The sequence below is a fragment of the Tachyglossus aculeatus genome, chromosome 3 (assembly GCF_015852505.1).
Source record: "Tachyglossus aculeatus isolate mTacAcu1 chromosome 3, mTacAcu1.pri, whole genome shotgun sequence".
NCBI classification, from domain to species: domain Eukaryota; kingdom Metazoa; phylum Chordata; class Mammalia; order Monotremata; family Tachyglossidae; genus Tachyglossus; species Tachyglossus aculeatus.
In genome coordinates, this window is record NC_052068.1 from 53,945,625 (window position 1) to 53,970,774 (window position 25,150).

Consider the following 25,150-nt stretch of genomic DNA (forward strand, 5'->3'; position numbering starts at 1 on the left):
TGGTGGCTAGGGAGACCCCTCCCTGGCTTTTCACACAGAGGCAGAGATTTTGGGGGCTTATGGGGGGGGACGGCCAGAGGCCCTCTCCCCTACCCCATTCCCCTCGCCCCCACCAGAGGCTACCATCAAAACATCTGGAACATTAAGAAGTTTGTGGCAGTTTGTCGACAAGAGGGGATCTGCCTGGAGCAGGGAGCCACAACGAACAACTGCATTTTGTCCAAGTGACTCTGGTTATCTTGTATTTCTGTCTGCTTTCCTCAGTGTACCTGTCCCCCACCTTTCAACAGAAAGCCACTTATAGGCCAGGGAGTCAAAATTTCTGGAATCATCACAGATCTTAATTCAGTACTTTGTTAATTGTAAATACCTGATCGATGTAATTGAGTGGCAGGGAGGCAAGGAATGAGGTTTAGACCAGGAAGGAAAGGGAAGGAAGGAATGTGGGGGAAGGAAAGGTATGGATTGGGGAATGTGAAGGAAGTACAGTAGGACTCCACCAAATCACTCTGCTTCTAACACCAACCTACTCTTATACCACCTCAATCTCATCTATCCTGCCATCAATCCCTTGTCCGAATTATCCCTCTGGCCTGGAACTCCCTCCCCCTTCATATTCGACAGTCCACCACTCTCCCCACCTTCAAAATCCTCCAAAATCACATCTCCTCCAAAAGTCCTTCCCAGGCTAAGCCCTTTATTTGCTTTATCTGCTCTGCCCCCCTCGTGTCGACTGTGAACTTGTCTGTGTACTCCTTAAGCACGTCCATACTCACCCCAGCCCTACAGCACTTTTGTACATAACCTTATACTCTATAATTTTCCCTATTCAAAATCTATTTTAGTGTCGTTCTTCTCCAGTAGACTGTAAGCTTCTTTTGGGCTGGGGTCATGTCTACCAAAACTGTTCTATTGTACTTTCCCAAGTGCTTAGTACAGCATTCTGTGCATGGTAAATGCTCAATAAATACAATGGATTGATTGATTGATTAATTGATTGAATGTGGGAGCTGAAGGAGAGTGAGGAGTCAAGGATAATAATAATAATAATAATGATAGCATTTATTAAGCACTTACTATGTGCAAAGCACTGTTCTAAGCACTGGGGGGTTAACAAGGTGATCAGGTTGTCCCACGGGGGGCTCACAGTCTTCATCCCCATTTTACAGATGAGGTAACTGAGGCCCAGAGAAGTTATGTGACTTGCCTAAAGTCACACAGGCTGATAAGTGGTGGAGCGGGGATTTGAACCCATGACCTCTGACTCCAAAGCCCGGGCTCTTTCCACTGAGCCACGCTGCTTCTGAGGTTCTGATGATACTGAGGTTATGGACTACTGGAACAGGGACGGTGGTGATGTGTGTGACTTGGATGGAAAAATAAAAAGAAGGAATAGATTAAGAGGGAGAGCTAATTCAGTTTCAAATATGTCAAGTTCCAAATGCTGGCAAGACAGCCAAGCAGAGATGTTCTGGAGGCAAGAGGAGAGGGGGGACTTCAGATAAGATGAGAAGCAGCGTGAGCCTCCCGTGGGACAACCTGATCACCTTGTAATTTCCCTAGTGCTTAGAACAGTGCTATGCACATAGTAAGCGCTTAATAAATGCCATCATTATTATTAATCAATCGAATTTATTGAGTGCTTACTGTGTGCAGAGCACTGTAGATCAGGGCTGGAGAGTAGATTTGGGTGCTGTCTACATAGAATTGGTAGCTGAAACCATGTCAGTTGTTGAACTCCCTGAAAGAACAGGTGAAGAGAGAGAAGGGTCGGGAACCCAGAACAAAGCCTTTCAGGACACCCACAGTTAAGGGATGAGTGGTGGAAGAGAAGCCAGTGAGAGAAACTGAAAAAGAGTAGTTGGGGAGAGGTGGGGAGAAATCTGGTTAGGACCGTGTCAGCAAACCAAGGCCTGAGCATGTTTCCAGAAGGGGGTGTGGTCCGCAGTGTTAAAAGCACGGGAGAGGTTAAATAGGATCAGGGCAGAAAAGAGCCCACTGAATTTGGTCCTATGGCTGGGACTGACCCGATGATCAGGGCTAACTCTGGGGATGAGAGCAGAGTCACTTCTAGCCCAGCAGCTGATTACCAAAACTGCCCCCAGCCTTGCCCGAATTGGACCCCAGAGGATGGAGCCTTTGTTCCCTGCTCAGCCCCAGTTACCAGGCTCCTTGTCTCTGATTCCGGCCCCAATCCCTTTCTCAGGGGGCCAAACTGACCAGAGGGAGTTGCTCCCCTGGCCTCACAAACACCTAATTGTCCAGCGGATGAATGATTTCCTTCTCCTTTGGGCTGCAAAGGTGATTTACAGGGGAAGGGGGAAGGGGATGAAGAGGGGGATTTTTAGGGGGATTGTAGGCGTTCACATCAAAATAAAACCTCCGGGCTTTGACCTAAGAACCTTCATGTGCCTGCACGTGGTCTGGCCCTTTAAGAGGGCCACCCGGCCCAGGGGCTCCGGGAAGAAGGGGAATTTGGAAGGGATTGGGGGTGGGAAGGCTGGCAGTCCTGCAGAATGGTGGCTTCATATTCGCTCCCTGAGGGCTTCACTGAGCTCGAGGTGTTCGGCATTGGTACGATCCTACTGGTGGAAGGTAAGGGGTCACAGGGGAAGAGGGAATGAAGAGGGGATGATCCAGGTATGATAATAATAATAATTGTGGTATTTGTTAAGTGCTTACTAGGTACCAGGTACTGGACCCAGCACTGGGGTGGCTACAAGCAAATCATATTGGACACAGTCCCTGTCCCACGTGGGGTTCACATGCTCAATCTCCATTTTACAGGTGAAGTAACTGAGGCACAGAAAGTAAAGTGACTTGCCCAAGGTCACACAGCAGAGAAGTGGTGGAGCTGGGTTTAGAACCCATGACCTTCTGACTCCATGCTGTTCTGCCATTCAAGGTGGCACAGGGGGTAAAAATAATATAGTGCCTACTATATGCCAAGCACTGTACAAAGTGTTGTGGTAGATATGAGCTAATCAGGTCCCAGGTGGGGCTCACAGTGTAAGTAGGAGGGAAAACAGGTATTGAATTCTCATTTTGCAGATGAGGGAACTGAGGTACAGAGAAGTGAAGTGACTAGCCCAAGTTCATACAGCAAACAAGTGGCAGAATCAGGATTAGAACACAGACCCTCGGACTCCTACGGCCATGTTCTTTCCACTAGGTCACGCTGCCCTCAGGACTGAAGGAGCACTCAGGAGGTACAGGGATACTCTAGAGATGTGCTAGGAGAAACCCTCCTCTTTCAAGCCTTGAACCAGATGATCAGACTACAACCCCCTGGAAGGCAGGGTGGATAAGAATGGACCAAATGAGGCCCCTGATGGTCTGGGACTCTGAGGCCCAAAGCCAGTCAGTGACAAGTGTCTGGTGGCAAACATCCATGGGGAACATCCATGGGGGGACTGGGCCTTTTATGAAGGAATCCGGACTCCGGGAGGACAAGGGAGTGGGGAGGGAAACCGGCAGAGCAGGTACAAATATGGCATCTGGGCACCATGCGGAGGTTGAGACACTCTAAGGTTTGAGGGCATGATCCTGATGAAATGGTGAGCAAAGGAAGCTGGAGCAGGAAGACAGAGTGACCATCTTCCCCGCCATCATCAGTAGTATTTACTGAGTGCCTACAGAGTGCTCTGGGATTTTACCATCATGTGGAGCAGATGAATAAATCACTTGCTCATTGATGTCACCTCCAAATAGAGTGGGTGGGGACAGAGCCCAGGACGATGGTTAATTTCTCCTAGTGGCCTCTTCCCTCTAGGACATGGGGCACTTCCTCCCTTCCATTACCAAAGCAATGAAAACCAGGATTGTGGGGAGGAGAGGCAGACACGCTGATCTGTTCGTGCAGGAGCACAGTGCTTTAGAGAGGAGACGGCTGCTGCCAAGGAGCAGCAAAGAAGTCTGATGCCCCAGCCTACCCTCCGGAGGGGGCAGAGGTGTCAGTGTGAGATACACTGTGAGCTTGTGGGCAGGGAATGTGTCTGTTGTTGTATTGCATTCTCTCAAGTGCTTAGTACAGTGCTCTGCACACAGTAAGTACTCAATAAATATGATTGAATGAATTAATGAAGTAGGCAGGGGACTACCACCTTATCTTAATAATAAAGACTCCATCCAGCAAGACAGATCTGGTGCCTGATGGGGACCAGCCCCTTCTCAGGTAGGATCACCACTTTGCAGGGACGAGGGAAGGAGAACTGAGAGCAGACGATGTTGAAGGAACTAGTTTTTTGAGGAATGAATAATAATCATTGTATTTGTCAAGCACTATGTGCCAAGCACTGTACTGAGCATTGGTGTGGATACAAATTAATCAGGTGGAACACAGTCCCTGTCCCATATGAGGCTTACAGTCTAGGAGGAAGAACAGGTACAGAATTCCCATTTTACAGATGAGGAAACTCAGATACAGAGGTCACATAATGGGCAAGTGGCAGAGTAAGCATTAAAACCCAGGTATTCTCCTCATCTTCAAAGCCTATTGTAAACACATCTCCTCCAAGAGGCCTTCCCCAACTAAGCCCTCCTTTCCTCTTCCACTCCCTTCTGCGTCACCCTGACTTCCTCCCTTTATTCATCCCCCTCTCCCAGCCCCTTATTTATTTATATTAATGTCTGTCTCCCCCTCTAGACTGTCAAGTTCAATGTGGGCAGAGAATATATCCCAAGCTCTTAGTACAGTGTTCTGCAAGCAGTAAACGCTCCAAAAATACGATGGACTGATATAGACTGAATCTCAGGTCCGTGCTCTCTTCACCTAGGCTACACTGCTTCTGTTCTTTCAACACCATGCTGCTCCATCCCTTCTCCCCTCCTTAACTTCCATCTTCAACCGCTCACTCTCCACTGGTTAATACGATAAATACAGTTGATGATGGTTCCTCCCCTCTGCCTTCAAACATGCCCATGTCTCTCCCATCCTAAAAAAACCCTCTCTTGACCCCACCTCACCTTCTAGTTATCGCCTAATATCCCTCCTACCATTCCTTTCCAAAATCCTTGAACGAGTCGTCTACACGCGCTGCCTCGGATTCCTCAACACCAACTCTCTCCTCGACCCCCTCCAGTCTGGCTTCCGTCCCCTACATTCCATGGAAACTGCCTCTCAAAGGTCACCAATGACTTCCCTGCTTGCCAAATCCAACGGCTCCTACTCTATCCTAATCCTCCTCGACCTCTCAGCTGCCTTCGACACTGTGGACCACCCCCTTCTCCTCAACACGCTATCTGACCTTGGCTTCACAGACTCCGTCCTCTCCTGGTTCTCCTCATCTCTCTGGTCGTTCATTCTCAGTATCTTTTGCAGGTTCCTCCTCCCCCTCCCATCCCCTTACTGTGGGGGGTTCCCCAACGGTCAGTGCTTGGTCCCCTTCTGTTCTCGATCTACACTCACTCCCTCGGTGACCTCATTCGCTCCCACGGCTTCAACTATCATCTCTACGCTGATGACACCCAGATCTACATCTCCGCCCCTGCTCTCTCCCCTTCTCTCCAGGCTCGCATCTCTCCTGCCTTCAGGACATCTCCATCTGATGTCTGTCCGCCATCTAAAACTCAACATGTCCAAGACTGAACTCCCTTGTCTTCCCTCCCAAACCCTGCCCTCTCCCTGACTTTCCCATCTCTGTTGACGGCACTACCATCCTTCCCCGTCTCACAAGCCCGCAAACTTGGTGTTATCCTCGACTCAGCTCTCTCATTCACCCCTCACATCCAAGCCGTCACCAAAACCTGCCGGTCTCAGCTCTGCAACATTGCCAAGATCCGCCCTTTCCTCTCCATCCAAACCGCTACCCTTCTCATTCAAGCTCTCATCCTATCCCGGCTGAACTACTGTATCAGCCTTCTCTCTGATCTCCCAGCCTCGTGTCTCTCCCCACTTCAATCCATACTTCATGCTGCTGCCTGGATTGTCTTTGCCCAGAAACGCTCGTACCATGTTACTCCCCTCCTCAAAAATCTCCAGTGACTACCAATCAATCTGCACATCAAGCAGAAACTCCTCACCCTAGGCTTCAAGGCTCTCCATCACCTCACCCCCTCCTACCCTCACCTCCCTTCTCTCCTTCTACAGCCCACCCCACACCCTCCGCTCCTCTGCCGCTAATCTCCTCACCATGCCTCGTTCTCGCCTGTCCCGCTATTGACCCCCAGCCCATGTCATCCCCCGGGACTGGAATGCCCTCCCTCTGCCCATCTGCCAAGCTAGCTCTCTTCCTCCCTTCAAGGCCCTACTGAGAGCTCACCTCCTCCAGGAGGCCTTTCCCAGACTGAGCCCCTTCCTTCCTCTCCCCCTCGTCCCCCCTCCATCCCCCCCATCTTACCTCCTTCCCTTCCCCACAGCACCTGTATATATGTATATATGTTTGTACATATTATTACTCTATTTATTGATTTATTTATTTATCTTACTTGTACATATCTATTTATTTTGTTAGTATGTTTGGTTTTGTTCTCTGTCTCCCCCTTCTAGACTGTGGAGCCCGCTGTTGGCTAGGGGACTGTCTCTATGTGTTGCCGATTTGTACTTCCCAAGAGCTTAGTACAGTGCTCTGCACACAGTAAGTGCTCAATAAATACGATTGATTGATTCTCCCATGGATTCCCACAGTCCAGGACCTCCTCTCTGGTGAGAAGGAGGAAGCCTGAGGCTTGGGATTGATTGGATCCCATCGGCGCTACATCACTGAACACTCCACTGACCCTGGGTCCTGAGACAAGAAGCCGAGTGGCCTCCAATGCGGTCCCCAGCAAAGGGAAACCTGGCTTCCATAAGTGAACCAGGGCAAGGGAAGGTGGCCTAAGCCCTGGCCTGCGTGGGCCCTGGCTACATTGGAGCCCAGTGGAAGAACTGAATTGGCAGCTTGGTGTAGTGGATATAGAACACGGGCCTGGGGAGTTAGAAGATGGTGGGTTCTAATCCCTACTCCACCAGTTGTCTTCTAGGTGACCTTGGGCAAGTCACTTCACTTCTCTGGGCCTCAGTTACCTCATCTGTAAAAAGGGGAATGAGAAGGTGAGCCCCCATGTGGGACAGGGGACTGTGTCCAACTAGATTTGCTTCTATCCACCCCAGCCCTTAGTACAGTGCCCGGCACACAGTAAATACTTAACAGGTACCACAATTATTATTATTATTATTATTATTATTACCAACTCCATCTCCACTCTGTGGGAGGAAGAAGCCAAAATTGGGGACTTTGGGAGCCAAGCTGCGGGTTCTCTGAGCTGGGGGTCCTCAGGGTAAAAGCTATTTGTGGGGACTCTCCCTAACACCCCCGCCCCATCCCCTTCTTATCCCAGTCCACTGGCAATGGAGGCTGAGCATCTGCTGGGGTCTAATGCCCATCACTCCCTAGTGGGACAAGGGCAAGGGCTATTTGCAAAGGGTCTTGGGGCCCCCATCAGAGCGCTTAGGGGGATTTAGGATTTAGAGAAGCAGTGTGTCTCAGTGGAAAGAGCACGGGCTTTGGAGTCAGAGGCCATGAGTTCAAATCCCGACTCCACCAATTGTCAGCTGTGTGACTGTGGTTAAGTCACTTACCTTCTCTAGGCCTCAGTTACCTCATCTACAAAATGGGGGATTAAGACTATGAGCCCCCGTGGGACAATCTGATCACCTTGTAACCTCCCCAGAGCTTAGAACAGCACTTAATAAATGCCATTGTTGTTATTATTATTATTATTATTATTATTATTATTATTATTTAGGGAGCCACCATGCCCCATCACAGGATGCGAGTGGGGTAGCCCTCTGGCCTCCCCTTGGCCAGATGGAAGGTCTGGGTTCTGGAGGAGAGTGGGTCATTCATTCATTCGGTTGTATTTATTGAGCGCTGACTGTGTGCAGAGCACTGTACTAAGTGCTTGGGAAGTACAAGTCTGCAACAGATAGAGACGGTCCCTACCCAACAGTGGGCTCCCAGTCTAGAAGGGGCAGACAGACAACAAAACCAAACATGTAGACAGGGGTCAGAACCATCCGAATAAATCAAATTTATTCCCCGGGGTGGGCAAAGAAGGGGAGCAGAGCACTGTACTAAGCGCTTGGGAAGTACAAGTCTGCAACAGATAGAGACGGTCCCTACCCAACAACAGGCTCCCAGTCTAGGAGGGGGAGACAGACAACAAAACCAAACATGTAGACAGGGGTCAGAACCGTCCGAATAAATCAAATTCATTCCCCGGGGGTGGGCAAAGAAGGGGGAGCAGTCCTTGGCCGGCGGGGGCTGACTCCGACTTTGTTTTCCAGCCCTGCTCGGACTGTGTCTCAATGGCCCTGACCGTCGTTTCTTTCGGCAAGATCAGAGAGCTCCGAACGCCCAGCAACCTGCTGGTGGTCAGCCTGGCCTTGGCCGATGTTGGCATCAGCCTCAACGCCTTCGTGGCCGCCCTGTCCAGCTTCCTCCGGTAGCCCCCTGACCCCTCCCGGCCCGCCAGCCGCTGTAGCTAGTTGTGCTGCTGGTGGGCGGGCATCCCCGGGGCAGCCCCAGGGACCCTCATTCATTCAGAAGCAGCGTGGCTCAGTGGAAAGAGCCCGGGCTTTGGAGTCAGAGATCATGGGTTCAAATCCCGGCTCCACCAACTGTCAGCTGTGTGACTTGGGCAAGTCACTTCACTTCTCTGTGCCTCAGTTACCTCATCTGTGAGATGGGGATTAAAAACTGAGCCCACTGTGGGACAACTTGATCACCTTGTGACCTCCCCAGCGCTTAGAACAGTGCTTTGCACATAGTAAGCGCTTAACAAATGCCATCATCATCATCATCATCATTCATTCAATCGTATTTATCGAGAAGCAGCGTGGTTCAGTGGAAAGAGCCCGGGCTTTGGAGTCAGAGGTCATGACCCCCCGGCCCACATCATCCCCCGGGCCTGGAAATGCCCTCCCTCTGCCCATACCGCCAAGCTAGCTCTCTTCCTCCCTTCAAGGCCCTGCTGAGAGCTCACCTCTTCCAGGAGGCCTTCCCACACTGAGCCCCTTCCTTCCTCTCCCCCTCGTCCCCCTCTCCATCCTCCCCATCTTACCTCCTTCCCTTCCCACAGCACCTGTATATATGTTTGTACATATTTATTACTCTATTTATTTATTTATTTATTTTACTTGTACATATCTATCCTATTTATTTTATTTTGTTAGTATGTTTGGTTTTGTTCTCTGTCTCCCCTTTTAGACTGTGAGCCCACCGTTGGGTAGGGACTGTCTCTATATGTTGCCAATTTGTACTTCCCAAGCGCTTAGTACAGTGCTCTGCACATAGTAAGCGCTCAATAAACACGATTGATGATGATGATGATGATGATGAGTTCGAATCCCGGCTCCGCCACATGTCTGCTGTGTGACCTTGGGCAAGTCACTTAACTTCTTTGAGCCTCAGTTTCCTCATCTGTAAAATGGGGATTAAGACAGCGAGCCCCACGTGGGACAACCTAATCACCTTGTATCCCCCCAGCGCTTAGAACAGTGCTTTGCACATGGTAAGCGCTTAACAAATGCCATCATCATCAGGGGCGCTTACTGCGTGCAGAGCACCGTACTAAGCGCTTGGGAAGTCCAAGTTGGCAACATCTAGAGACGGTCCCTACCCAACAGTGGGCTCACAGTCTAGAAGAGTGGGCTCACCCTCCTGCGGGGCTGCGGGGTGGGGGGGGTTCGGGCTTGTCCCCCCAGTCTCTTAGTCCGGCCAGGGCGGCCCCCCTTTTCCTCCCCTTGCAGGCGCTGGCCGTACGGCACCGAAGGCTGCCAGCTGCACGGCTTCCAGGGCTTCGCCACCGCCCTGGCCAGCATCGCCCTGAGCGCCGCCATCGGCCGGGACCGCTACCGCCAACACTGCGCCCGTAAGGAGCCGAACCCACAACAGGCCCCCAAACCCGACCGCCGCGGGGATGGGATGGGATTGGGACGGGGGACGGGACGGGGGACGGGACGGGGGGACGGGTCGGGACGGGACGGGGGCGGGGCCTGGAGAGGGGGGGGGGGGCCTGGGATGGGGCGGGGCCTGGAAAAGGGGCGGGGCCGAGAGCGAAGGCTGGGATAGGTCGGGAAAGGGGTGGGGCTTGGAAAGGGGAGGGGCTTGGAAACGGGCGGGGCCTGGAAAGGGGGCGCGGCCGAGAGCGAAGGCCGGGATGGGTCGGGGAAAGGGGGTGGGGCTTGGAAGGGGAGGGGCTTGGAAATGGCGGGGCTTGGAAAGGGGGCGTGGCCTAGAGCGAAGGCTGGGATGGGTCGGGAAAGGGGTGGGGCTTGGAAGGGGAGGGGCTTGGAAACGGGAGGGGCTTGGAAAGGGGGGCGTGGCCGAGAGCGAAGACTGGGATGGGCCGGGAAATGGGGCGGGGCCTTGGGGGGGGCGCGGCCTGGAAAGGGGCGGGGCCTAGAGCGACGGTGGGGATAGGCCGGGAGAGGGAGCGGGGCCGGGAAAGGGGGCGGGGCCTGGAAGGGGCGAGGTCGAGAGCGATGGCGGGGATTGGCCGGGAAAGGGGGCGGGGCCTGGGGAGGGGCGTGGCCTCGAGCGGGGCCCAGAGCGAAGGCGGGGGATAGGCTGGGGCAGGGGGCAGGGGGCGGGGCCTGGGGAGGGGGCGGGATCCGGGGGCCGGGCCCGGCTGGGTGACTGAGCGATCGTCCCTCACCGCCCCCTGTCGGCGGCAGCCGGGGGGGGTCCGGGGGTCCCGGGGGCCAGCCGTCTGGGCCGGGGCAGTGGGCCCACATCACCGCGGACCGACGGCAGCACGAACCATGGCGCCGAGGCTTGAAGGGCACTGGGGGGGTGGGGGCTCATGGGGATGGGCCCGGGCATTGGGGTGGCCATGGGCCAGATGGGCATGGGGTGGCCGTGGGCATAGGCATGGAGATGGGCATGGAGGTGAGTATGGGCATGGGGGTGGCCATGGGGATGGGCATGGGGTGGCCGTGGGCATAGGCGTGGGGTTGGGCATGGAGGTGAGCGTGGGCATGGGGGTGAGCATGGGAGTGGCTATGGGGATGGGCCGGGGCATGGGAGTGGCCATGGGGATGGGCCCGGGCATAGGGGTGACCATGGGGTGGCCATGGGGGTGGGCATGGGCATGGGGGTGGCCATGGGGATGGGCCCGGGCATGGGGATGGGGATGGGCATGGGGGTGGCCATGGGCATAGGCGTGGGGATGGGCATGGAGGTGAGCATTGGGGTGGCTATGGGGATGGGCCCAGGCATGGGAGTGGCCATGGGGATGGGCCCGGGCATGGGGGTGGCCATGGGGATGGGCATGGGGGTGGGCATGGGCATGAGGGTGGCCATGGGGATGGGCCCGGGCATGGGAGTGGCCATGGGGATGGGGATGGGCATGGGGGTGGGCCATGGGGATGGCGATGGGCATGGGGATGGGCATGGAGGTGAGCATTGGGGTGGCTATGGGGATGGGCCCAGGCATTGGAGTGGCCATGGGGATGGGCCCGGGCATGGGGGTGGCCATGGAGATGGGCATGGGGGTGGCCATGGGCATGGGGGGTGGCCATGGGGATGGGCATGGGGGTGGGCATGGGCATGAGGGTGGCCATGGGGATGGGGCCCGGGCATGGGAGTGGCCATGGGGATGGGGGATGGGCATGGGGGGTGGCCATGGGGATGGCGATGGGCATGGGGGTGGCCATGGGGATGGCGATGGGCATTGGGGGTGGCCATGGACATGGGGATGGACATGGGGATGGGGATGGGCCATGGGGGTGGGGCATGGGGGTGGGCATGGGCATGAGGGTGGCCATGGGGATGGGCCCGGGCATGGGAGTGGCCATGGGGATGGGGATGGGCATGGGGGTGGCCATGGGGATGGCGATGGGCATGGGGATGGGCATGGAGGTGAGCATTGGGGGTGGCTATGGGGGATGGGCCCAGGCATGGGAGTGGCCATGGGGATGGGCCCCGGGCATGGGGGGTGGCCATGGAGATGGACATGGGGGTGGCCATGGGGCATGGGGGGTGGCCATGGGGATGGGCATGGGGGGTGGGCATTGGGCATGAGGGGTGGCCATGGGGATGGGCCCGGGCATGGGAGTGGCCATGGGGATGGGGATGGGCATGGGGGGTGGCCATGGGGATGGCGATGGGCATGGGGGGTGGCCATGGGGATGGCGATGGGCATGGGGGGTGGCCATGGGGATGGCGATGGGCATGGGGATGGGGGATGGGGCATGGGGGGTGGGCATGGGGGTGGGCATGGGCATGAGGGTGGCCATGGGGATGGGCCTGGGCATGGGAGTGGCCATTGGGATGGGGATGGCAATGGGGCATGGGGGTGGCCATGGGGGATGGGGATGTGCGATGGGCATGGGGGTAGCCATGGACATGGGGGATGGGGATTGGGCATGGGGGTTGGCCATGGACATGGGGAGGGGGGATGGGCATGGGGGTGGCCATGGACATGAAGGATGGGGGATGGGCATGGGGTGTGGCCATGGACCATGAGGATGGGGATGGGGTGTGGCCATGGGGATGGGGCGGATATGTAAAGGAGGAGTGTAGGGGTGAAAGTGTGGGCTTGACTGTGAATTAGTGATAGGGTCAGGGTGCGGAAATAAACACATGCATCTATATTCCCACCCACAGGTACACACACACACACATACTCCTCCCAGAATTATGGAAATTCTAAAACTGGAAGAAGTCCCTGTCCTCTCATTCTCCACAAACTTCCCAAATAGAAGCTCCCTGGCAGAAACAAAAAGAGCTCCTTCTACCCTACCTTGTTCTATTGCAGGACACCTTCCAGATAATAGTAATAATATCAGTTAAGCACCTACTGTACTAAGGAACTGTACTAAGCGCTGGGGTGGGTACAAGCAAATCAGGTTGGACACGGTCCTTGTCCCACGTGGGGCTCCCAGTCTCAATCCCCATTTGACAGATGGGGGAACTGAGGCCCGGAGAAGTGAAGTGACTTGCCCAAGGTCACCCAGCAGACAAGTAGTGGAGCTGGGGTTAGAACCCATGACCCTCTGATTCCCAGGCCCTGTGCTCTACCCACTGCACCATACTGCTTCTCACTGCAACCATGCGAGTAATGGCATCTGGTCCAATTTCAGCAGGCTCTGGGTGCTAGTTCTGGCTCTGCCACTTGTTCTGGGCAAGTCATTTCACTTCTCTGTGCCTCACTTACCTCATCTGTAAAATGGAGATTAAGACTGTGAGCCCTATGTGGGACATGAAATTATGTCCAACTGGATTAGCTTGTGTCTAGCCCAGCACTCAGGACAGTGCCTGGCACAGCGTGGCTCAGTGGAAAGAGCCCGGGCTTTGGAGTCAGAGGTCATCGGTTCAAATCCCAGCTCTGCCACTTGTCAGCTGTATGACTTTGGGCAAGTCACTTAACTTCTCTATGCCTCGGTTACCTCATCTGTAAAATGGGGATTAAGACTGTGAGCCCCCCGGTGGGACAACCTGATCACCTTGTAACCTCCCCAGCGCTTAGAACAGTGCTTTGCACATAGTAAGTGCTTAATAAATGCCATCATTATTATTAACAAATACCATAAAAAAGGACCTTCCTACTTAGGCTGTGAGCCCCGTTTGGGACAGGGACTGTGTCTAACCCGAATAACTTGTATCTACCCCAGTGCTTAGAGCAGTGCGTGACAAATAGTTAGTGCTTAGCGAATACTGTAATACATAAATAAAAATAAACACATCCAATGGGGGAGGCAGACGTTAAAATAAATTACAGATGAAGCAAGCAGCAGATTGTCCAGTCCCCCCATCAAGGGCCCTTCATGGCAAGGCAGCCCCCATCCCTTTCGGGGTCTCAGCTACAACATGTCCAATTCAACATGGACAGAAGGTAATGCTTTGCTCCAGTCATGAATGTGAGCTCCTTGAGTGGAGGTGGGCAGCTGGAGGTAGCATATACCCCACTTCTGTTGGACTCTCCCAAGCTCTTAGTGCAGTGCTTTGTACATAGTAGGTGCTCAATAAATACCACTGACTGATTGAGTGACCCAGATGAAGATTACTCTACGGCTGTTGTCCTCTCAGACAGAGTCAGACCTCTTAACTCCACACTAATGAGAAAGGAGTCTTCCCCAGTCATCTCTAGGCTGAGTGACAGCTCCTATGGAAATACAACACAGCTGGGAAAACAGACAGACCTGATAGACAAATTCCATCTAATGCCCAAACTCCTTCTCCATCAAACCTCCGGGGATACTGGTACAGCCCCAGCTGTTCTTTCTGGCCAGGGTGGCCTCTGATATGAAGGGACAGATTCATTCATTCATTCAACAGTATTTATTGAGCACTTACTGTGTGCGGAGCACTGTACTAAGCACTCAGGAAAACACAAATCGGCATCATTTAGAGATGGTCCCTACCCAACAACAGGAACAGATTCATTCATTCATTCAATCATTTATTGAGTGTTTACTATGTGTTAATTATTGTACACGCTTGGGAGATTACAATGTAGCAATAAACAGACACATTCCCCTACCCACAACGAGCTTACAGTCCAGATGGAACCTCCCAGGGATCCTTCTGAACACAATAAAACATGAATGACCCCCCAGTCACCTGGTCAGTCCCTCAGCCAGCGGCCCAGGACTCTGGCCCTGACTGTGGCAGGAGGACACTTGGAGGATACATGTACTGGTGGCCCTCCTGATCAGTCATCTTTAGAGAAGCAGCATGGCTCAGTGGAAAGAGCACGAGCTTTGGACTCAGAAGTCATGGGTTCAAATCCTGACTCTGCCAATTGTCAGCTGTGTGACTTTGGGCAAGTCGCTTCACTTCTCCGTGCCTCATTTACTTCATCTGTAAAATGGGGTTGAAGACTGTGAGCCCCTCGTGGGACAACCTGATCACCTTGTAACCTCCCCAGCGTTTAGAACAGTGCATTGCACATAGTAAGCGCTTAATAAATGCCATTATTATTATTATTATAATTAACCCCTTTAACTTCCCCCACCCCTCCACCCTTTACCCGGTAGGCACTGTCTATCTCTGGACTTATCCAATCCCTCTGGTGCCTTCTGGTGTTTCCCAGCTGCAAAGCTTCCTGAGGTAATGGACTCCACAGGCTCCATCCTCCTCTCCCTACTGATTAAAACCCAGGGAGTCCAGAGTTTCCCTGGACCAGCTTCCCCTGGGAAGCCCCTCCCCACCAACCCTTCCCAAGGAGCCCTCAGGCCTCCTACCCTGTCTGACCCACCTGAGTCCTCATGCTCTCAAACCATCTGAACGACCCCCTCCTCTCCAGGGCAGCTGATCGGAGAGCCCTGGGGTGAGGAGGATGGTACTCACACTGAATCTGGTGGGGCAGCCAGGAGGCAGAGGGGGAGGAGGAATCGGCGGCACTAGCAGCTTGGCCGCATGGTTTTACCTCCTGTGTTCCTTTCCCCTCCCCTGCAGGAAGCAAGCTGCAGTGGGGGGACAGCTGTGTCTACGGTGCTCTTCGTATGGGGCTTCTCTGCCTTCTGGTCCGTGATGCCCATCTTGGGCTGGGGCCAATATGATTACGAGCCCCTGAGGACATGCTGTACCCTGGATTACAGCAAAGGCGACAGGTCAGAGGGCCATCCTGGGAGGACCAGGTGAAACGGGGAGGGTTGGACTTGGGGGGAGTCAGGGACAGTGGGGGCTGATGATGACTGTAAATTTGGACAGGGGATGCTTAGAGGCACTTCCGATTCCACACAATAGTCCTGCCAAAGACCAGTGGCAATTGAGAAGCAGCATGGCCTAGTGACAGAGCACGAGCCTGAGAGTCAGAAGGACCTGGGTTCTAGTCCCGGTTCGTACACTTCTCTGCTATGTATCGTGGACGTCACTTTCACTTCTATGTGCCTCAGTTCCCTCATCTGTAAAATGGGAATTAAGACAGTGAGACCCATGTGGGAAATGGACTGTGGCCAACCTGATTACCTTGTATTTATCTCGGTGCTTAGCACAGTGCCTGGCACAGAGTCAGCTCTTAAAAAATTACCATCAAAAACAAAAACTAAAGAGTGGCAGGGCCTCTGTGTCTCTGGTGATGCAGAGGAGGCTAAACACAGCCTGGGTGGACACAAAGGATCCGCTGCAGGCTCAGGGGCCATTGGTCAGAGGTTAGTGCCGTGGTCACAGCTTTTGGCCATGCAAAAAATTCAGGAAGCAGGGGAGGAGAAGTGGTGTTGAAGGTAGAATTCAAGTCTCCTCATTTCCCAGTTCTCTCCTCTTATGGTTACTCTAGAATACCACTGGTGAGTCTAGAGCCCAGGAATGACTCTGGGATTCTGTTAATGATCCAAAAATTCATTAAAGGTTCCAAAGTCCCACTGAGGATTCTTGAGCTCTATTAATAATTCTAGACCCATTTCCACTCTGGGGCCTCGTGGATGCTTCTGAGAGCCATATCAATGAATCCAGAACCCCTAATGAAGGCTCCACAAGTCTTATTCATAGCCTTAGAACCCGTCTGGCTCTTTTTCGTTAGCATATTCAGCTGTCACTCCTCACAAAGCCACATGCTTAGACCTGATCCTTGGGGACCACCCCCACACCCGAGATGACCCAGATGTTACTGCAGCAGTCAGTCAATAATATTTATTGAGCGCTTACTGTATATTGATGCCTGTTTACTTGTTTTAATGTCTGTCTCCCCACGTTTACTGTATATTGATGCCTGTTTACTTGTTTTGATGTCTGTCTCCCCCCTTCTAGACTGTAAGCCCAATGTGGGCAGGGCTTGTCTCTCTTTATTGTACTTTCCAAACGCTTAGTACAGTGCTCTGCACACAGTAAGTGCTCAATAAATACGGTTGATTGAAAGAATGAATGAATGCAGAGCACTGCAACTAGGTGCTTGGGAGAGTACACAACGCAACAGATTCATTCCTTACCCATGACAAACTTACAGTCTAGAAGAGTGAATACTTTTGCCTCTTCTACTTCAGGAATTTCACCACTTATCTGTTCACCATGGCCTTCTTCAACTTCGTCATTCCCCTCTTCATCATGCTGACCTCCTACCAGTCTATAGAGCAGAGATTCAAGAAAAGCGGCTTATTCAAGGTAAGAGCCCCAATCCAACCTGGGGGAGGGTAAAAAGTGAGGAGGTATGGTCTCAGCTGAGGTCACTCACTGAGGTCGCTCACTCAGGTCTCAGCTCAGCCAGGACCCCCAAGAGAGGCAGCCAGGGGCTCTGGGCAGAGGACGATGCCAGGATGGGCCTCATCGTCAAACCACAGCCCCGTCGCTGGCGGGGCCTCCATCCTCCCAATCGGGGTCCCCCTCCCCCAGCTGGCCACCCCGCCAGCCCCCTCACCGTTGTGTGCTCCTCTCAGCTGAAACACCCGCCTGCCAACGCGGACCCTGCTGGTCTGCTGGGGCCCCTTACGCCCTCCTGTGTTTCTATGCGACCGTGGAGAACGTGACCTTCATCTCCCCAAACTGAGAATGGTACGGCATGCTACAGTATGAAAATCGTGGCAAAATCCCGGCGGGGAGCCCTGTTCACCCGTGTGCATGTGTGCGTCTTTTCCTGCTCAGCTCTTGGTCTCTGTTCTTCTCACTAGTGTTTGTGCTCTTCCACATTCACCTTTTGTACGTGTGTAGTGTGAGACTCCTTGTTTCCTGCCTTAACAGTGAGCTTCTTAAGAACCAGGACCATGCTTTTCACGTTGTTCCCTTCTTTTGTCTTGTCCTAAGCACAGTGTAGACACTAGTCTGAATACAGTACTCGAGCACAGGCCTGGGAGTCAGGTCATGGATTCTAATTCTGGCTCTGCCACTTGTCTGCTCTGTGACCTTGGGCAAGTCATTTCACTTCTGAGGGCCTCAGTTCCCTCATCTGTAAAATGAGGATTGAGACTGTGAGCCCCACGTGGGACAGGGACCATGTCCAACCAGATTTGCTTGTATCCACCCCAGAGCTTAGTACTGGACCTGGCACAGAGTAAGCACTTAACAAATACTGCAATTATTATCATAATTATTGTTATAGCAGGCACCAAGTACAGCACTCTGCATGCAACGGGTGCTCAGTCTGATAGATCTGTTGATGATTAGAGTCACAGTGTGTCTCTCTCTCAGTCTTTTTATCCCATCGGTTGAGGAATTCAACCTCTGCGACGTTGTGTGTTGTCACAGATCCCGGCCCTCATTGCTAAGACGGTTCCGATCATCAATGCCTTCACTTACGCACTGAGGAATGAGAACTACAGAGGAGGCATCTGGCAGTTTCTCACGGGGGCAGAAGATGGAGAGGGTGGAGGTGGGAAAACAAGGTCAAATAGCCCCACCGCAGGGGCCCAAGCGGAAGGCCTGAGGGTGGGGATGGAGGGAGGGAGAGAGGGAAGGGGAGGAGGGGGGGGTCCCCTCCCCTCCGTAGCTTCATTAGAGGTGGTTCCATCTCAGAGAGAACCCACACTGTGTACAGCTGGGAAGCAGATCCAGGTAGCCTTGCTTTCTCTGTCCACCATCCCACCCATCCCCAGAAGGCTCAGCTCCAAGCTCCGGACCAGTCCACTCTCGGGCTGCGATTTGGGAACCCAGAACCCACCCCACAGGATGCTCATCCTATCAGCTCCAGACCAGTCCAGACCAGAGAAGCAGCGTGGCTCAGTGGAAAGAGCCCGGGCTTGGGAGTCAGAGGTCATGGGTTCGAATCCCGGCTCTGCCACATGTCTGCTGTGTGACCTTGGGCAAGTCACTTAACTTCTCTGAGCCTCAGTTCCCTCATCTGTAAAATGGGGATTAAGACTGTGAGCCCCACGTGGGACAACCTGATCACCTTGTATCCCCCCAGCGCTTAGAACAGTGCTTTGCACATAGTAAGCGCTTAACAAATGCCATTATTACATTACCAGTCCACCCCGGGGCTGTGGTTTGTGAACCCAGACCCTGCCCCCACCCCACAGTGGTCATCATACAAGCACCAGATACAAGCGCCAGACCAGTGCACCTTTTTGCTGTGATTTGTGAACCCAGACTCCACCCACCCCCACCCAAGGATACACATCATAAAAGCCCCAGACCAGTCCACGCTGGGGCTGTGATTTGGGATCCCAGAACCTGCACACCCCTGCTCCTTGGGATGCTCATTCATTCATTCAATCAGTCATATTTATTGAGTGCTTACTGTGTGCAGAGCACTGTACTGAGTGCTTGGGAGATTACAATATAACAATAAACAGACACATTTCCTGCCCACAAAGTGCTCAAAGAAACTCCAGACCAGTCCCCCCTGGGGCTGTGATTTGGGAACCCAGGAAACAGTGGTGGGATGGGGTGGGGTAGGGTGGAGCGGAGGCCTGGGAGAGACAGGTGACAGACAGCTGGAGGAAGATGGGCCCACTGATTTAACAATGAACTGGAGGCTGCAGTCGGGCCAGGATGGTAGGGGAAGAGTTAGCCCATTCCAGGAAGACATTGGTGTCCAAGGTCTCGGCCCCCGCAAAATTAAAGGTCGTACCTGATGTGTGACTTTTTAAAATAGCATTTGTTGAGCGTTTACTCTATGCCAAGACAGTGGAGGTTGCACACACTCCATGTCTCACATGGGGCCTCACAGTCTTAATCCCCATTTTACAGATGAGGTAACTGAGGCAACAGAGAAGTGAAGGGGCTTACCCAAGATCACACAGCAGACACGTGGTGGAGCTGGGATTAGAACCCAGATCCTTCTGACTCTCAGGCCCATACAATTGCGTCTCTGATCATTCAGGTCGTGCGGGATTTTAGAAAAATGAACCTTAACAATTTATTCCTCTTTTGGTAATGCACAAGAAGTTTCTGATACTGCTCTCTGCTCTAACACGTCCCATCTTGTCCTCCTGCGACTTCCTCAATTCTACTCTCATAATAGCATCCAGACTGGACCAGCTGCTGGATGGGTCAGCGATTTATTCATCCAGCTCCGGGCTTCAGCCCTTGGACATGAGTTAACTGAAAGGGCTATAGGTGAGCTTGGCTACTGTGCTCACCATCCCTCTGCTGTCAGTTGCGATAAAGCAGTGTTCTCCCTGGCTTGTCACTGAGAAAGCTTCATAGAGCACCAGCTCTGGGCAAAGGATAAGCAACTCATGGTCTCAAGGAGAAAGACACCCAACTGATGCCCCTACTTTGGAAGGGCCAGGCAAAGCTAGGCCAGGCAGGCAAGGAGCCTGTGATGACCCCTTGACCTCAGTGGTTACTGCAAGAGGACCCATGGGGCTGGAAGGGCTCCCTGGAGGAGGAGCGAGGGAGGGTGTTGAGGTTGGGGTGACTGCTGGGTCAGAGTTAAAAGCAGGGAGGGTGATCCTGTACAGAAAGGGGAGCAAGGATAGGGCATCGGTGCTGCAGGGGAACAGCTGGGAGCTGGGCCCGCCAGGTTCCTCTGTCACCCAGGCTAAGGCCCTGGCACAGGGCTGCAGGGAGGGGAGGGGTGAAGGGATGGGGTGGGTCAAGGAGGGCATGAGCAGAGAGAACTCGGGGCAATAGAGGAGGGGAAAAGGGATAAGGAAGGGCCACTGTCCCTCAGTTCCCTCTCCTCTCAGCAGAGAAATGAGGATGATGCTGTCAGGGGCTTCAGACCCAGCAATGGCCCTCTCTGAAGTTCATCTCCCTGGCTCTGTCCATCAACTGCCTAGATCCGCTGGCGGAAATTGATTCAGGATTGGGCATTTTAATCCCTCTGGGTTTTCCACTAATGGTCCCCAAAGCAGTTTATGTTGTTGTGTAATCTACCTTGGGGTCTTTGGGTGGGAGGAAAAGGTCTGCCCAGGCCCTGGTCCCAGCACCAGCCCAGACCTAGCCCCAGCCCCAGCCCGGAGCTAGCCAAATGATGGCATTTGTTAAGCACTTACTATGTGCAAAGCACTGTTCTAAGCGCGGGGGAGGATACAAGATGATCAGGTTGTCCCCTCATGGGGCTCGCAGTCTTAATCCCCATTTTACAGGTGAGGTAACTGAAGCATAGAGAAGTGAAGTGACTTTGCCCAAAGTCACACAGCTGACAAGCGGCAGAGCCGGGATTTGAACCCATGACCTCTGACCTCCCAAGCCCATGCCCGTTCCACTGAGCCATGCACAGATCTAGCCCAACCCAGCACCAGTTCCACCCAAGCTCAGGCCAGCCCCACCCTAGCCCTGGGCCAGCAACAGCCTAGGAGGATGTAATAGCAATAATAATAATAATAATAATAATAATAATGTTATTTGTTGAACACTTACTATGTGCCAGGTACTGTACTAAGCACTGGGGTGGAAACAAGCAAATTGTGTTGGACACAGTCCCTTGTCTGACAAGGGGTTCCCAATATCAGCCCACATTTTTTAGATGATGTAACTGAGGCACAGAGAAGTGAAGTGACTTGCCCAAGGTCACATAGCAAACAAGTGAGGAGTCAGGATTCGAATCTGTGACCTTCTAACTGCCAGGCCTATGCTCTATCCACTACACCGTGCTGCTTTGGCAGTGCCCACAGCCCAGGAAGATATAATAATAATGATGGCATTTGTTAAGCACTTACTATGTGCAAAGCACTGTTCTAAGCGCTGGGGGAATACAAGGTGATCAGGTTGTCCCATGTGGGGCTCACAATCTTAATCCCCATTTTACAGATGAGGTAACTGAGGCTCAGAGAAGTTACGTGAGTTGCCCAAGGTGTCACAGCAGACGTGTGGCAGAGCCGGGATTCGAAGCCATGACCTCTGACTCCGAAGCCCGGGCTCTTTCCACTGAGCAATGCTGCATCTCTAAGAATCAATCAATCGTATTATTGGCAGTGCCCGGGGGCTGAGCCATCAGGATGCCACCTTAGCTCAGAGACCAAATCCACAATTTATAAAACCTCAACCCATCTCAGCAGGCATGAAGCCTTCTAGCCATGGAGCTGACCCTGTGGCCCCTACTCTCATCAAAGAGGCGAGATCAGCATAGCCTAGTGGAAAGAACACAGTCCTGGGAGTCAGAGGACCTGGTTTCTCTAATCCCAGCTCTGCCACTTGTCTGCTGTGTGACCTTGGACAAGTCACCCTACTTCTCAGTGTCTCAGTTACCTCATCTGTAAAGCGGGGATTAAATCCTCCTCCCTACAACTTTGGCTGTGAGTCCTATTTGGGACAGGGACTGTGTCCAACCTGATTTCCTTATCTCTCCACCACTGTTTAGGAACAGTGCTTGACACATAGTAAGCACTTAACAAGTTTCATAAATAATAACAATAATAATAATGTAATTTGTTAATAATAATGATAATATCTGTAAAGCACTTTCAATGTGCCAACCACTGTATGAAGAAACTAGGGTAGATACAAGATAATCAAGTTGAACTTAGAACCTGTCCCTCATCAGACTCACAGGTCTAAGCTGGAGAGAAAACAGGTAGTTGAAACCCTATTTAACAGATGTGGAAACTGAGGCAAAGAGAAATTAAGCAACTTTCCCAAGGTCCCACAACAGGCAGGTGGCAGAGCTGGAATGAGAACCCAGGTCCTGTCATTCCAGGTCCGTGCTCTATCCACTAGACTACAGTGCCTCTAACGACCTGCCTACCTGCCTGGGGTTGATTCAGGCCAAAATTCGGGCAGGGACAGTCTGAAGAACACCAGGCTGGGACACAGCCTGAAGAAGTATAAGGTGCCTGCCCTTCCTCCCCTCGGTCCCCATGGGAATCCTGGTCAAGGGCAGCTGAAGGGAAGGTGAGAGAGTATCCTAAGGAAGTCCTAAGAAGGACTAAGAAGTCCTAAGAAGTCCCCAGCCTTGTAGCAATGCACAGTGGAACTTGCTAAAGTTGGTGCAAGGGAGAAAGAGGTTCTAGGGGACTGTGGGCAAGACCTGAGCCCTGAGGGCCCAAAGAAGGGCAGGAAGGACACTTTAGTCTAAGGATCAGAGAAGCTCTCAGCCAGGCAGCATGGCATAGTGGCTAGAGCACTGGAAGGCCACGGGTTCTATCCCGGCTCCGCCACTTGTTTGCTGTGTCACCTTGGACAAGTCACTTTACTTCTCTGCCTCAATTACCCTCATCTGTAAAATGAGGATTGAGACTCTGAGCCCCACGTGGGGACAGGGACTGTGTCTAACCCGATTTGCTTGTACTCCACTACAGTGCTTGGCACATAATAAGGACTTAACAAATACTACAATTACTATTATTATCATTATGATTATTATTATTAAGGTGGGCACTGGGCAGGGAGGATCAGGGCTCGTCAAATATTCGAGGGGGGGGGGAGTTCTGTCTTTTTCAGAGCAGCCCCTCTCCCTTCTCAAAGTCAGCGGGGGTCCAACCGTGCTGAGGCGACCCTGACTCTTCCCTCCTAGTATCACTGTAGCAGACATTACCCGGCAGCCGAGCTAGGACTCCCTGCTAGAGGCCCCAGCCTCAGAGGAGCAGGAACCCACGGCCCAATATACCCGCCAGAATGACCAGCAGCTACAGATGCCACAGAAGAGTTAGCAGTGCCATACCCGCCCCCTCAGCCGCTGGAGAGAGGGGCTTTGAAACAGTGCTCTGGGACCTTCCCCCAGTGGGGACTGCACCCCCTCTTTACACCTCCCCCATCAGTACCTGCAATCTCTCAGCTCCTAGAGAGCTCAGAAGGTCTCCCTGGCTGTCATGCTGTCTTTGGAGGAGGAGAGGCCCCTAAGAGACAGGTTCCAGAGAAGGCCTAGAGAGAAAGCCCCCAGTCCACTCAGCCAAGCTGCCAAGAGAACCATCCAGACTCTGACCTGATCTCACCCCTCCAACCATGAGTTGAGGCCTGGACCACGCAGAAGAGCATGCCCCAAAGGAGAGGGCTCCTTTCTTCCTCTTTACCTCCAAACCAGCACTATTTAATCTCCTGATGGCTAGTCCTAACCAGCCCATTCGTTGCCCTTCCTCCCCACGGTCAGGCCCAGGCCTGGCTCAAATGATCCGAACCAGTGGTCTCTGCAGCCTCCCCACCCAGCCCTCTGGAATACGCTGGGGCAGGGCCCTGCCGGAGAGAGGGGTGCCAAGGGTTTTGGGGGTGGGGGAGGGAGGGTAGGGATGGAGAGCAGGCTATGGCCTGGGATTGGCTGAGGCTGCCACCCCCTTTCTGCAAGAGCAGTCTGTCTGAGCACCCCAAGAAGGTCTCGGGTTGGGGAGGAGTGGGAGGGACATGGTGTTAGCCGAGTTCTGGGGCTGAGAAACGGACACGAGTGGACGAGGCGGCCTCTGGAGACAACACCCCTCCTTATTCTCCGAGAGAGGAAGAGGAGGAGAAGGAGGAGGAGGAAGAGAAAGAAGATGAGGAAGAGAAAGAGGGTGTGGAGTACAAAGAAGAGGAGAAAGAAGGTGGGAGAAGGAAAAAGGAGGAGGAGAAAGAAAAGGAGGAAAGGGAGGAGAAAGAGGTCATTCAGGAAACAGAAGAGGGGAGAGGAAAAGGAGGCAAAGCACAGAATATGTCCTTGGACGGAAGGAAAGGCTTAAAAGAAGCCGGTGTAAAAGCTGAGCCTCAGGTAACGATAGGCTGACTCACCTCCTCCAGCAGTCTGAGTAGGGCTAAGCACCGCTTCTCACCTCTGCCTGCTCAGTGTCCGCGTGACTCACCTGTGCCCCGTGCCCATGTGACTCACCTGGGCTCTGTGCCCCGCGTGCTTAAGGAGGCCAGACCATACAGGTGACTTGAGATCCCTCAGATTTTGAATGCCATCAGCCTTGGCTTCAATAAGCATACCTGCTGGTGGAGAAACAGGGAGGCAGAAAATCGCTGCTTACTGAAAGTCCTGGTTTTTAATTATAGATCATAACTTATTTATATTAATGTCCGTCTTCCCCTCTAGCTTGCTGTGTGGCAGGGTTGTCTGCTACCTCTGTTGTATTGCACTCTCCCAAGCGCTACTACAGTGCTCTACACTTACATAAGCGCTGAATAATACCATTGATAGCCCCATGCGGGATAGGGACTGTGTCCAAAAACCGATATGCTTAAATCAACCCCAGCGCTTAGTTCAGTTCCTAGGCACATAGTAAGGGATGAAAAAATACGATTGTTATCGTATAATAATAATAATAATTACTTTCGGAACGGAACTTATTAAAGCCTGGCACATAGTAAGCTCTGAAAAATACAAATATTATCGTATAATAATAATAATTCCTTTCGGACCGGAACTTCTGTAAAACTGGCACATAGTAAGCACTGAAAAATACGAATATTATCGTATAATAATAATAATAATAATTTCTTTT

The 25,150-nt window shown here is 52.8% G+C and overlaps 1 protein-coding gene across 1 annotated transcript; it reads left to right on the plus strand.

Moving 5' to 3' along the window:
• Positions 1 to 2,516: 2,516 nt before the first annotated feature.
• On the plus strand, positions 2,517 to 23,293 carry RGR (retinal G protein coupled receptor). Its single transcript, XM_038743386.1, is given in 12 exon segments — positions 2,517 to 2,595; positions 8,267 to 8,292; positions 8,294 to 8,424; positions 9,731 to 9,852; positions 15,384 to 15,400; positions 15,402 to 15,538; positions 16,907 to 17,026; positions 17,300 to 17,342; positions 17,344 to 17,402; positions 18,092 to 18,225; positions 22,508 to 22,634; positions 23,257 to 23,293. Coding segments are annotated over 12 exon segments (1,032 nt in total).
• The last annotated feature ends 1,857 nt before the right edge of the window (positions 23,294 to 25,150 follow it).